At 39.4% G+C, this 12,152-nt stretch overlaps 1 protein-coding gene across 1 annotated transcript; it reads left to right on the top strand.

Moving 5' to 3' along the window:
* Window positions 1-1,310: 1,310 nt before the first annotated feature.
* On the top strand, window positions 1,311-11,496 carry CD40LG (CD40 ligand). Its single transcript, XM_016216540.1, has 5 exons — window positions 1,311-1,466; window positions 3,322-3,453; window positions 6,385-6,439; window positions 8,436-8,498; window positions 11,120-11,496. The coding sequence occupies exons 1-5, from the start codon at window positions 1,311-1,313 to the stop codon at window positions 11,494-11,496; spliced, it is 783 nt and encodes a 260-aa protein (XP_016072026.1).
* The last annotated feature ends 656 nt before the right edge of the window (window positions 11,497-12,152 follow it).

Genomic DNA, 12,152 nt, shown 5'->3' with positions numbered 1-12,152 from the left:
TTTATAGGAATCACCAAAGCAATCTTGTCATGGTTTCTAGACCAGGTTGGGATGTGGGTAGGGATTTCCACAGCTGCTTTATTTTAAAGGCAATCTGATAAGACTATGCAAAAGCCATTCAGAAATACGTAATCCTACACACCTCAAAGATTCAATTTGTTAACAAGACTTTGGGGTTTTTGATGTTGTTATTGTTCTTTTCTTCTTCTTTTTTTTTTTTAACTCGTACGTAAGGAGTTGACAGTTATTTGGAAAACTCGAATCTTAGGCTAAAGAAATTCCCAAAAAAATTCAGGATGAAAGTTGATTGTCTATTGCCTAACACATTTCAAAAATCTTTCATGCACATCTTTTTTGAACTTCACAACAACCTATAGGATAGGCAAGGCAGGTGCAACTGCCCCCCTTTGGATATGAGGAAACTGGAGTCTAGAGAGACAAAGTTATTTGCCTGAGGTCTGTAGCAATTTATTGGTAGAGCAAGGACTAGAATTCAGTTCTCTTAACTGCAGCTTATTTTTCCCTTTCTGAACAGTTACATTGGCATCAGCAATGATCTGATGGATTGGAATCGTGTAGACAGGCAGTTTGGCTAAGTCAAGCTTTAACCTCAGTCACAGAGTTTTGGCCTGATTTCCCTCAAGACTACTTCTCTTGACCTTTAAGAAAAGAATTTTTCTTGAATTATCTCTCCAGCTAAATTTTAATTAATAACTGTCATCACTCTTTTTTGCTTTATGCCATGTAGTCTTGACTTGAATAGCTGCCTGGATTTTGTTGAGTTTAAAGGTTAAAGAAGTTTAGAGAAGCAATTAGCTAGTGACATACCAGTCATAAAATCAATCCAAACTTTTGTTGACATTTGTTTCTTTCCCTATATAACAGGTTCCCGCTTTACATTAGTAAGAACGAAAATGAAATATGTCTGTTGCTGGTGGATTAATTTATCACTTTCCTTGAAACTGGTGAACCAAAAAAGTTAGACAGCAATAGGAAAATACTGCCATTGTCTGTTGAGAAGTGTATGACATTTCAAGGCAAGAATGAATGTATGGAAGAAGAAACTTGTTTCTTCTTTACTAACAAAAGGGAAAGCCTGGAAGTGAATGATATGGGTATAATTTAAGAAAAAAAACCTTTACGTAACTTTTTTGCTGGGAGAGAAGACTACGAAGCACATTTTCCAGGAAGTGTGGGCTGCAACGATTGTACGCTCTTAACTAATCCTGAGTAAGGTGGCCACTTTGACAGTCTTCTCATGCTGCCTCTGCTACCTTCTCGGGCAGAAGATATTTCAACTCTAACGCAGCATGATCGAAACATACAGCCAACCTTCTCCCCGATCTGTGACCAGTGGACCACCCATCAGTATGAAAATTTTTATGTATTTACTTACTGTTTTTCTTATCACCCAGATGATTGGGTCCGCACTTTTTGCTGTGTATCTTCACAGAAGATTGGACAAGGTAAGATGAAGCCTTTATTAACTAGATTTGGGGTCCTTATTTGTTTCTGGGTTGGTTGGTTTAGCTCTATCCAAATGATGGACAATGGTAAGAACCAAAACAGATAAGTGGTCTTGTGGTATAATGTTTGGTGTCTAGTGAGTGAAGCCTCCTATTCTTGTCTCTGGTTAAGAGCTTGGGCTCTGGAGTCAGACTGCCTGTGTTCAAATCTTGACTCTACCCTCTACTAGCTCTGTGATCCTAGGCAAGTTATTTTACATTTCTATCCCTCAGTTTCCACATCTGAGAAATGGAAATTATAATGGTATCCACTTCATTGATTAAATGAATTTACCCTTATAATGAGCTTAGAACAAAGCCTGACACAAAGTAAACACTATGTAGGCATTGGCTGTAATTATTTGCTAGTTTTGTTTAAAAAGTGAACTATTTTTTTACCGTGGAGACATTTTTTTTCTTTTAAATTTCCAACTAGGGAGGGGAACATCAATTTGATCTGAGATTTCATAGTGCTTTATATTAGCATAGACATGGATAAATCCCAGAATTTGTCTTTTAGTAAAAGTGGCATTTTCTGTATAATTGGTCAAATGCTGAGTGTAGTTGCAAGCTGCCCAGTTTCCCTCTAAGATGTTTTACATTTTTTGGTTAGACTTATAGGAACAAAAGAGTAGAGTAACTTAGCAGGTTGTTTTGCATTCTCAGAAAAAGATAACCATTAGGATTTATCCTGTTTCGTTGTGCTTACCCACTTCCACTGAAGGGCATCATTGGCTATGCTGACAAAATATTAATCATAGATGAAAAAGAGAAATGTGATCAATTATCTGGCCATTCCTAAAAGTTTGGATGTGGGAATTGTGGATATACAGTATCTGGAGACTGCATTTTCTCAGGGCTGTTTAAGTGTCCTTTATTGGGATGACAACCTAGAATAAAGGCCATACAGTGTGCTATCAGAATAAAGTGGGGCAGTGATGGTTGAGGCAATTCAATAGATTACTCAAATTTTAGTTTTCACTGCTGAGAAGAGAGGGACTGGTTTTGGGTCCAGTTGTTTGTGTTTGGCCTGATGGGCTCTGCCAATCAAAGCTTGGACATAAGCTTAGCCTCTACAGGTGAAATATTGACCTGGGTGGACTCATATTTAACATAATATTTAGGTATGCTCTTAACATCAGTGAAAGCCGTCGGCTAACTGCATCTTGTTTTGAAATAAAATATTTCATCTTAAAACAAGAAAACAGCAGAGAATTAGGTGATTATACAAGTGAGTGCCGTACATTTAATTATTCTAAGACATTGGAAAATAAAATATCTTGTTAATTTTGGAAATGAAAGATGATTTCTTTAAAAATTCAAGTGTTTTCTGCAAATACTAAAGTTAAAAAGAGAAAGATGTAATTAGAACTCAAGTTAATTGACACATATTGGAAATTACCATCTTCATCACAAACACTAAAATGAAGTGGGCAAATTTGCTCAGCAGAAAGCCATTTTGTAGACTGTTTATAATGAGCAATCATTACTGGAGCAATGGGAAATATGACAATTATAGAATGTTGCTGCTATAATACATTTTAAAATGTACACTTTGTGATGAAATTGTATTAGAATAGCTGTGATTTCCACCTAAAGTTTCAGATAATATGATGTTTTAGTTGCTGGCTTTTGTAGATTTTTTAACTGATAATACCAAATATCAATAATCCAGTATAACTTCTTATTCCCCATTTATATCTGCAAAGCCCTCCTTCTATTGTTGATACCGTGGAAATGAATGTGGAGGCAAGCATTATCAGAACCATTCTCCTTCAGAATTACATTTCTCATGTCCCTGTTATTTCACAAATAGATAGAAGATGAAAGGAATCTTCATGAAGATTTTGTGTTCATGAAAATGATACAGAGGTGCAACAAAGGAGAGAGGTCCTTATCCTTACTGAACTGTGAGGAAATTAGAAGCCAGTTTGAAGCCTTCGTCAAGGTAAGATCAGTTGTTGGTAAAAGTGTCATTGAAAAGTTTTAATACTTCTGCTGGGAACCTGAAACCTGACAATGTAAAATTTTAAACATTTGTTATTTATACAAATACTATTTGTTATTTATACAAATATTACAAAAATGAAGCCAAAATCCTATGTTAAAAGGGTATGGAAAGTTGGAAGTGTGCATTAATAGGCATATTCTTGAGAAGAACAAAAATGACTCTCTTAGGGAAAAACATACTCTTGTGGGCACATTCACACAAAAGCTCATACATGTAGCTGCCTCTGGGAAAAATTTGAAGTATACCAAGTTTGTTTTTTGGCATTTTCTTATCTTCCCATCCAAATCTTGATGCCTTCTCACTGTGCACTCATTTCCCAGGGAAGTGATCACCATTTGCCGCTGCAGTGTTGGCAGGCCACAGGTTAAGGTATTGAGTTTGCTGGGGGTCGTAGGGACTTCTACAGACCAAGACATTCTAACATACAAAGGAATGCTTCTCTTATGATGGAATTTCAGGTGCCATGAAAGTGAGATCTTTTCCTTTTATTGTGAGGAAAGGTGTGGAGAATAGATGATGAACCTTCTCAGTACCTCTCAAATCAGACACTGACTGTATAATACCACTTGCTCATAAAGCCCGTTCACTTTAGGGTAAATCAAGACCTAACAGATCAGCTACAGAATAACCCCAAATTAAACTTTTATATTCTTAGCTAACATTAGCAGTGTTTCTTTCTGGGTCACAGTCTGACCGGTCCAGAGCAATGTAGGGTTTGAATTTTTGGGCTCTGAATCATAGAACTTGAAGAGGTCCTAGAAATCATCAGATCCAATTATCAACACAGAATTTTAGTTTTCTCCTCACAGACCATACCAAGTTGTCCCCTAATCTCTGTTTGAACACTTCTAATAACAAGGAACTCATTATCTCCTGAGGCAGGTAGTACCAAGCTGTCACTTTGGGGAGAAGATGAGATTCAGAGATTATGGTAGGGTAAGTGGAGGCAGCATTGTGAATAGTGTAATTTCACATTAAAACAAACTACTCACCCTACACTGTGCTAGAATGATCAGTTCCATGATTGTCTGCCCACCAATTCCTGAGATGTCTTTGATAGGGTCAAAACATTTCCTCTTTAAGTTAAAGGTCAATCTGTCCATACCTGCCACAAGAGTTCCTACTGAGAGAGAAATAACTAACCTCAGATTTTCTGAAAGTCAACTTTAAAAAATCTTTCAGTTGAGATGAGGAGTAAAGCAAGAAAAAAAAAGGCTCTGGGGAGTGTGGCTGGGGGAAAGTTCACGGAAAAGTAAGATTGGGTGCATAAAAGACAAACTTTGCTGACTTCACATTTTCATCTTGGCTAGGCCCTGACGCCAATGCAACCACCTAGCTTCAAGTATCTCAACCTCGATCATCACACTCCAGTTTTTGAAAAGACACTAAATACTCATTTGTTTACTTGTTATCTCACAAACATTTTCCTGTTGCTGCACTTTCACAGTGCCACACTTCAGCTCAAGTGGAAAGTTGAGGCTCTGTGGCCCATGTGAGCATTTCAAGATGCAGGTTCTTCTTTTTAAAATTTTTTTAAAATTGATTTTAGAGAGAGAAGAAGAGAGAGAGAAAGAGAGAATGGAACATTGATTCGAGAGACACATCAATCGGTTGCCTTCCCGTATGCGCCCTGTCCGGGGATCAAACCCCCAACTTAGGTATGTGCCCTGGTCGGGAATCCAACCCATGGACCTTCCAGTGCACGGGACAATGCTCCAACCAACTGAGCCACATTGGTCAGGGTGAGGTGCAGGTTCTTTTTTAGGCTCCATGACTTACATCCTCACATCTGGCAACTGAATTGAGTCTATCAGAAGACACTCAACAGTCACAACACTAATTCCTTCTAAGGGAGGAATGAAAAGGAATGGTACTGTAGAAAACTGAATCCAGTAATGGGAAGGAGCACAAGACTTTGATTATCACAAGATGTGAAAACACCACTATCTTCCTCTCTTGTGTTCAGAACACAGGGTGATGGTGGGAGTTAAACCTGGCCAATGAATGTGATCTCACAGTTTTGACTCTTCCCTTCAGCCTGAGACTCCTTCGGTGACTTCATGACAGCCAGTTATGCCCTCCAGGCCTTTTATTCAGTATCTTTTAAATGGCAGCAGTAGCTTTTATTGTCTTCTGACCTGTGTTGATTGCTGTCCCTGTTAATTTTTGAAGTAATTCTAATTTTCCTTCAGTTGCTAAGTGAGAAGAAACTCCTGAAGAATAGTTGAATTTGCCTTTGAACATCACAAGCATCAGGAGATGGCCTGTGTTTCCTATATACACGCCAATTATTCTAAATACATAAATGCAATCCACACAAGGGCACACAATCAGCAATAAGAGAATCTCCTCAGCCCATTGAAAGAGACAACAAAATAAAAAATGTCTGAGGGACTTTTCTGCGATCAAACTTACTGTTACCATTTTCAGAGAGATTTCAGAAAAATTTTATTCTAATAGATACACACCATGCTTTATGTTTAATAATATTCTATACACCAATTCCCAGAGTAGAATCATCTCCCCATTCAGCATTATTTGTCAATACCTATCAAAACCAGGGAGGTTGGGGTAATAGGAAGAGTCAGTATCATAGCCTCTGGTCTAGAGAGAGTGCTAGAATGGAGGTAATGAAGCCCAGACTCTGCTTCCAGGTCTACATCTGAGCTTTCGGGGCTGTCAGCTCATCTGTCAGAGCCATGGGTTCCCAATCAGTAAAATGGAATTAATGACAGGATCTGAGTCTACATGATAATCCTCACCAGAAGCAGGCAACAGAGTAATGATTGATGCCAAATGAATGATACCTCTGAAACCCCACAGAAGAGTTCCTGTCAAAATGATCTTTTGCAATGATTCTTATTTCAGGACATAATGGGAAATGAAGTGAAGGAGAAAGAAAAAAACTTTCAACAGCAAAAAGGTAGGTTGCTATTTATCAATTTCTATGCATACTTAAAAACTAAAAGGAAGTTTTATAAGGCCGATTGTATTAAACAACCCAGTGTTGTATCAAGGAACTTTTAGCCCTGGAAGTAAAACTGGAACACAATTGGCTAACAATATCAAGTGTGAAGATATTCCATTATTTTCAATACCTTAATCAAAGTATCCATACCACCTAGTACCACCTACACAGGATAAGATGATAAGAAAATTATCATTTGGTAGCAGTGGCATTCACAGCTCAATAACAGTTTTTCTTGGGGAACTATGGCCAGTGGAGCCTCTGGAATCAAGGAATGAGTCAATGTAACAATATTCTATTCTTTACCCTGTTCTTGATGTAAGAGCATCTGGAACATACCATGGTTGGAAGGGGTCTTGATGGTTCTCAAATCCAACACCATGCCCAGGGCACGAGTCTCCTTCACAACAGCAAAGACCATCTGTCCTCTGGTCGAACATGTCTAGGTACCTTCTATCTCATAAAGGAGACTGGTCCATCTTTGAATGGCTCTAATAATTATAATAAGTTTACTATACTACATGAGAGAAGTCTTTTCTCCTCTGGAGTTGAAATTTGTTCCTGTAATCTCCACTCACTGGACCCAGTTCTTCTCTATGGGGTCATATGAAACAAAGTATAATTCCTCTTCTACATAGCAGCTGTCCAGATGTTGAAAATAGCAATTATCGGAGCCTTTTCTTCTCTAGGCTAAACCTCCCTGGTCCCTCCCACTCTTCCTCCCACGACCCTTTCCAGACCCTTTCCTTTCTTAGTTATCTCCTTTTCTGGATGACACCCTAACTTTCCTGTTCCTTTTAGAATGTGGCACCTCAAACCAAACACAATAATGCCTGGAGTGACCTGAGTAGCTGAGTATGGGAAAGATGAAGTGTTGGTAGATGGGTGGTTTTAGAGAGACTATTATATCACAAAGTTGATGAAAATGATGCTATGGGTTTTGTAAATTTAATACGCACAAATACATATACACATACAGGGTGGGGCAAAAGTAGGCTTACAGTGGAAAGTGCATGAAACACAGAGTTTATTCTTGTATTATTATTTATTTATTCTTGTATTATTTTCCATATGTACAAATGTAAACCTACTTTTGCCCCACCCTGTTCATATAGAAACACAGATACTGTTTTCTGAGGCAAAGAGCATACTCAGAGCTTGCTTTAACTATTGGTCTAGATGCAAAGGGTGATCCAATTTCCATGAAGGTTTTGTCTTCAGGATGACTGTAAGATATGTTGAGTGGAACCATGTTGTCTGTTAATTAGAGTGAAATTTGAGGAAACAGTTCATGTGGCAGCTGAAGTTAATAATACAGACCACCTAGTAGTCCTCAGCAAAATGATAAACTTAACAAAACTTGTAATTTAGGTCATGCACTTTGACTCAATATTTGTAAGGCATCTACAAAGTGTCCAACACCAGGCTCATGGGAAAAAAAAGAAACTTCCACACAGTCTTTGCACTTAGATCAGTATATCTAATGAAGAAGCAAGACTTTTACATGAGAAACAATCTAGAGATAGATACAATATTTTGGCCAATTATTTGACCAAATTAGATACCATAAGCATCTTACTAGCTAATTGTGCAGACATGACCTTGGGGCCCACTAAGATTCCCAATGGATGGAAGTTGTTCCTAAAAGCAAGATTCAAAGTATGTTTAATGGAGGCCAGTACTTGTAGCCTGTGTCTATCTATGTAAAGTGGAGTTGAATACTGAACAACTATAAGAAAAATCAGATCAGTGGAATTAGCCCATTCAATTGTTCCTATTTTGGAAACCAACTTTTCCCACTGTGAAAAGGATTTCAGACCATTCTACCCTTACTTTTACACAACCTATTTAAGCACAGTCTCTATTACACAGATGTAGAACTGGACTAAATAGTTCCATGGGCAGTTTTGTATTGCTTTGGCCTGATAGTTTGCTTTTGGTTTCATTTCAGGTGATCAGGATCCTCAAATTGCAGCACATGTCATAAGTGAGGCCAGTGGTAAAACAGCATCTGGTAAGTCCAAAAGCATCTGAGCATCAGCTACCCAAGGGGGAAGGCTGGGATATTTATGCAATGCAGCAGAATGATTAGTTTCCTCTCTTCCTCTGGGGCCTAATTTATAAACCTACCCATACACCTCTCACATGCTCTCCTTTGTCTTCAAAGTGAGCTCAAATGTAAAGATGGGACTTGGAGAGACAAAAGGAGGTGGGAAGCAATTCCATTGTTCTCATCACATTCTTGCTCAATAGCTGATTCTAAATGATGAACTACTGGGTGGAGAGACCATTATTCTGACAACATAGAAGAGATGTCAGGTAGTGACCACCTGACTGAGAATATCCCTCATCCTAACCCTTCTTCACTGTGTGTAAATGGGCCTGGGGATGAGTATTTCCTGCCATCTGTCAATCTCTGTATGATTACCCTAGCCTCACTGGGGCCAAACTCAAGGAAATTAAAGGTAAAATAATTCTGCAAAGATCAGTAGGTGCCAGGATGTTAGATTTTTCCAATGAAGTGACAACAGACGGCATGCTGTAATCTTTTAAACTCTGAATGATTTGTTTCCATATACGTTGTACCATTGTTCTAGTCTTTAGATCTTTTTTTTTTCTTTCCCAAATCTGTACCTCCTGATAGCTGGTGCTGGAGAATGTGTCACATCTGATAAATGGATGGAAACACACGTGCTAGCATAAAACCCCCATTTACATAAATGCAATCTGAGAGCATCAGAGCAGTCTTTGAAAAGTTCAGCACAGTGCTCTGGAATGGAGTTCTAAACAGAGAGGTGAGGGAGTGGGGGGGGAGAGGAGAGACAGCCTCATCTCTGAGGTGGAGTTTGGGTTTCTTAGAGGGTATACATGGTTATCATGGATCATGGTATGGGAGTGAGAGAACTGGATAAGTTTTAAGCACTGAGGCTCAAGAACTTGCTGGGTGACCTCGGGCAAGTCTCTTTACCTATGCAGCAATTTCCTGCCTTACATCACAGAGTGACTCTGAGTATCAAATCAGCTCATGGGGAAGAAAGTTATACTGTCAAGTGCTATACAAATGTAAAGTGACATTACTTAGCTTTCTTCACTTTAATTTAGATGTCACAAGAGTGACACAAAGTCCTTCATTAATACCAGTATTCCCACAATATTTAATAATTCTGCCAAGTACCCCTTTCTCAGAAAATACACTTATAGGAGAATATCGCAACTATATTGGCATGTCCAGGGTGGCCATCCACATGACACCTTCTCATCCAGATTGGATAACAGCAACAGAGACACCTCCTCAAAAATAGCTTCCCATTGGTCACCTGCATATAAATCCTTGCCCTTGGGTATATTTCATGATGTTCAGGTTCTTCCAAAAGGCCCATTTTTTATATTGGCCCCAGTATATTTTACGGTCTGCATCACAGTAGGTTTGCAGGGGATGAGGTGGGAAAATAGTGACATTCCTCACCCTACCCCAGTCCCAAACCTCTCGTTCTTACCTGGTCATGCTGCTACAAACTTGACCTGCATCCCATAGCAAGGCTGAAAGTTAGGTAAGGACTTACAAAAATAAGCTTAATGGACTAAAAGATAGGGAACCTGCACTTGTTTTCTCAAATGGTCCAAAAGCGAAAACATCATAATAAAGTATCAATTCTGGAGTGGCCTGGAGGGCCAAAAAAATGTCAGATATTTTGAGTGCCTTTCCTATTACTAAAGGATGAGTCCTAACAGGTTGGATATTATGCCTTGATAGGCCTAAGTCCACCAAATAGGATTTTTTTAAAAAAAACTCAAGGAAGCAAATGCATCAATACTTTCACTTCTCCCCAACCCCCACCCCAGCAATCTAGCTCTCTGTGGGAGCTGAGATTTGAAATCGGGTGCTCACACTACTTTGAACCCACTCAACATCTCAGCCGAGAAAATGGCACATTGTTGGTGGGTACTCCGGTTTAGCCACAAGAATACAGGTACTTTCAAGTTGGTGGCGCCCACTACAATGGGAGATCAAAACACATAGTGAAATGACAGGTTTATTTTCATACTTCCTTGCCTAATTTTAGTCCTTGCTGTGGGAGGCAGGTTGGGTTTGCAACAGCTTGATCAGGTAGGAAGAAATGGGGTCTTTCCTTTTCTCCATGCTAAGGCTGAGCTAGGTGGACCAGCAACTCTTTGGCTTTGTAAAATTTAAGGAAAGGAAGAAGTCAATGCTAATATTAGCAAGGATTTTGCTTGAATATTTTGGCATGCATAATTTATGACGTGGAATTTTGAAATCATTCACACTTTCTTAAGTTAAAGGACAAATTAGCTTTAAGAACTCTAAAGGGAGACGGAAACTCACTGTGCTCTGTTGCTTTAATTCTCACAAGTCTCTAAAATGCACTGTAATATTAGTGCAGTGTTGCAAATGAGAAACTGAAACTCAGAGATTTTCTTACCTGAGCTTGAATAAAGCTTGAATTGTAATCGAGCTTCATTTGACTATAACGGCTGGGAGGATCTTTAAAAGTCCCTGATGCCCCAAACTTCCATTCATATATGAAGCTATTGTCAACATTAAACTATATTTTGTTAGAATGTGAACCATGCTATGCTTCATCTCACCACAAATTTTTCCCTTCTTCATTACAGTTCTACAGTGGGCCCAAAAAGGATACTACACCATGAGCAACAACTTGGTAACCCTCGAAAATGGGAAACAGCTTGCCGTTAAAAGACAAGGACTCTATTATATCTATGCCCAAGTCACCTTCTGTTCTAATCGGGAAGCTTCGAGTCAAGCTCCATTTATAGCCAGCCTCTGCCTGAGGTCCACGAGTGGATCTGAGAGAATCTTACTTAGAGCGGCAAATACCCACAGTTCCTCCAAACCCTGCGGGCAACAATCCATTCACTTGGGAGGAGTATTTGAATTGCAATCAGGTGCTTCGGTGTTTGTCAATGTGACTGATCCAAGCCAAGTGAGCCATGGGACCGGCTTCACATCTTTTGGCTTACTCAAACTCTGAACACTGTAACCTCGCAGGCTGCAGCTGAGCTGATGCTGGCAGTCTTCATAATACATCAAAGCAGTTAAGACCACCCCCCTGTTGAACTGCCTATTTATAACCCTAGGATTCGCCTCATGGAGAACTATTTATTATACACCCTAAGGCATGTAGGGCTGCAATAAGTGAATTATGGGGCGGGTGAAACCCAAGGAGGCCCTGTTCCCTAAGAGTTTATATTCTGAAGCAACAACCCGACTGATGCAGACATCCAGAGATTCCTATGAAAAGACAAGGCCATTGTGCACAGATTGAATTCTGAGTAAACAGCAGATTATTAGCCAAGTTTAGGGGTTTTTCTTTTGCCTGCAGTGTCTTTTAGTGGATAATGTATTTGATTTATCAGTGAAGATCCAGAAGGGAAACAAGGAGCCTCAGCTCACATTTAGTTATATGGTTGATTCTGGGTCCCTGGGCCACTGATGAAGGAAGGGGATAGGCTCTAGGAAGTCTAATGCAGTTGAGAACTAAAAAAACCCTGCCCCCCCCACCAGCCACTGATACTCATTCTCTCTCTCTCTCTCTCTCTCTCTCTCTCTCTCTCTCTCTCTCTCTCTCTCTCTCTCTCTCTCACACACACACACACACACACACAGTGTCAGGCTGTTGCTAATCAG

The sequence above is a fragment of the Miniopterus natalensis genome, chromosome X (assembly GCF_054644295.1).
Source record: "Miniopterus natalensis isolate mMinNat1 chromosome X, mMinNat1.hap1, whole genome shotgun sequence".
Taxonomy (NCBI): Eukaryota; Metazoa; Chordata; class Mammalia; order Chiroptera; family Miniopteridae; genus Miniopterus; species Miniopterus natalensis.
Note: the sequence above shows the minus strand (reverse complement) of the source record. Positions and strands in the feature narration are given on the sequence as shown.

Excerpts from the sequence above, each read along its gene's own strand:
- CD40LG (XM_016216540.1), top strand. The coding sequence starts at position 1,311 with ATGATCGAAACATACAGCCAACCTTCTCCCCGATCTGTGACCAGTGGA. Across the intron at positions 6,440-8,435 it reads AAACTTTCAACAGCAAAAAG|GTGATCAGGATCCTCAAATT; the intron begins GTAGGTTGCTAT and ends GTTTCATTTCAG. Across the intron at positions 8,499-11,119 it reads CAGTGGTAAAACAGCATCTG|TTCTACAGTGGGCCCAAAAA; the intron begins GTAAGTCCAAAA and ends TCTTCATTACAG.